At 49.3% G+C, this 1,734-nt stretch overlaps 1 protein-coding gene across 1 annotated transcript in view; it reads right to left on the minus strand.

Annotated features, from left to right (window-relative positions):
* Positions 1-424, minus strand: part of ZNF112 (zinc finger protein 112) — a 52,824-nt gene extending 52,400 nt beyond the window's left edge. Inside the window, 1 exon segment of the mRNA XM_006903604.1 lies at positions 269-424. Within this exon segment, the coding sequence (XP_006903666.1) occupies positions 269-424 (156 nt within the window).
* Between the last annotated feature and the right edge of the window lie 1,310 nt (positions 425-1,734).

Raw genomic sequence — 1,734 nt, forward strand, 5'->3', positions numbered from 1 at the left:
TGTTAAGTGTCATCAAGTAGACAACTCACAGTGATTTTCAACAATCCATTGTATAGGTGATCATCTCTGGTTTTCCAAGGAAACCCAAACCTGTAGGTGGCAGGGCGCACGTCCCCCCATGGGCAGTGGGGCACGCGCCCTCACTTCTGTGCAGGTGGGGCGGCCACGCCATCCCCCAGCGCAGGCAGCCGGCGAGCGCATGTCATCTCGCGTGTGGGCGACCAGAGGGCGCGTGTCATCTCTTGGCAGGCGCGCATCATCTCTCTACGGGCGCGGGCGTCATCTCTTGCACAGGCAGCCAGTGGTTGCGCACCATCTTCCAGCGCAGGCAGCAAGCAGGCGGCTGGAGCGCGCCATCTTCCTGTGCGAGTGGCCACTGGGCACGTGCCATCTTCCGCATGGGTGGCTGGCAGGTGCGAGCCATCTCCCCAGTGTCATCTCCCACACAGGCGGCTGGTGGTCACGCTTTATCTTGCACGCGGGAGGCCAGTGGCCGCCCACTTTCCCTGCCTCTGCCATCTTGGCTCCAAGAATTCTCCCCAGATCCAGTCCACTTTGCTGCAGTGTGTTGGCTCTGCTGCACCAGTCCTGGGGAGGCCCAGTGCCCACTCTCCATCCTGGGTGAGGGGTTCCATAGGTTCTGGCTGTGGGAGCTTCATGGAGCTGCGGCTGTGGTGAGGCGCAGTGCCAGCTCTGCAGGAGGGGGTTGGGAGCTGCAGCACTCACCCATTCTTCCTTGGGAATCCTTGAATTCCTGTTGTTGAGCCTCAATTCTCACTGAAGACCAGTCATCAACTGTTTAACTGTTCAATTATCAATAAACAGAAGTCTGTAGAAGGGCATAGTGGCCCTGTTCCAAGTAGTCTGCTGCTCCTGCAGTTCACCACGTTGTCTCTGCCTCTGCCGCCATCTTGGATCGCCCCTGTTTCCGATTTTTAATTGCATATAATGTCTGCTGGTCCATTCATTTTCAATTGACCTTCCTTTCACCTATTTCAATACAGTTTTCATTATCTATCTGCTTTGTTTCGAATGTCCCTGCCACACTCTCCTCCAAACCATCTACTTTTTACAACAGTAGTCTTATCTAGTTTTTGTACATCTGTCACTGAGTTATTTAACTCAGGATAATGTTCTCTAGCCTCAACCATGTTTTGTATTCTTTCACAAGCTCTTCATTGTTTTTCTCTATGAGTCGGAAACGACTCGATGGCAAATAACAACAAGTGCTTTATTGTGTGAAGGTATCTCCATTTATTTGTTGATGGGCCCGTGGACTGCTTCTAGCTCTTTGCTATCATCAGCAGTGTTTTAATGAACATGGATGTGTACACATCTGTTTGTGTCACAACTCTGATTTCTTTAGGTAGATTCTCAGTAGTAGAGAGCTGAATCAAACGGTATTTCTATGTTTAACCTTCTGAGGAAGTGCCAGATCTCCTTCCATAGTGGTGTATTACTTTACAATCCCACCAGCAGAGCATGTAGCCTTTTGCCTTTGTATCTTTGCCAACATTTGTTGTTTGCTCTCCTGTTGAACTTTTTCATTACTGCTGGAAAGAACTGGTATGCACTGTTGTTTTGATTTGCACTTCTCTAAGAGCTAGTGATGCGGAGCATCTCCTCATGTTTTTTGCCCATCTCATTATCCTCTTTGATGAAGCATCTTTTCAAATCATCACACCATTTTGGAATTATGTTGTTTGTCCTTTTTCTGTGGAGGTGCTGAATTAT

This window comes from Elephantulus edwardii, unplaced genomic scaffold, assembly GCF_000299155.1.
Source record: "Elephantulus edwardii isolate Elephantulus edwardi_28Jun2011 unplaced genomic scaffold, EleEdw1.0 scaffold00308, whole genome shotgun sequence".
Lineage (NCBI taxonomy): Eukaryota > Metazoa > Chordata > Mammalia > Macroscelidea > Macroscelididae > Elephantulus > Elephantulus edwardii.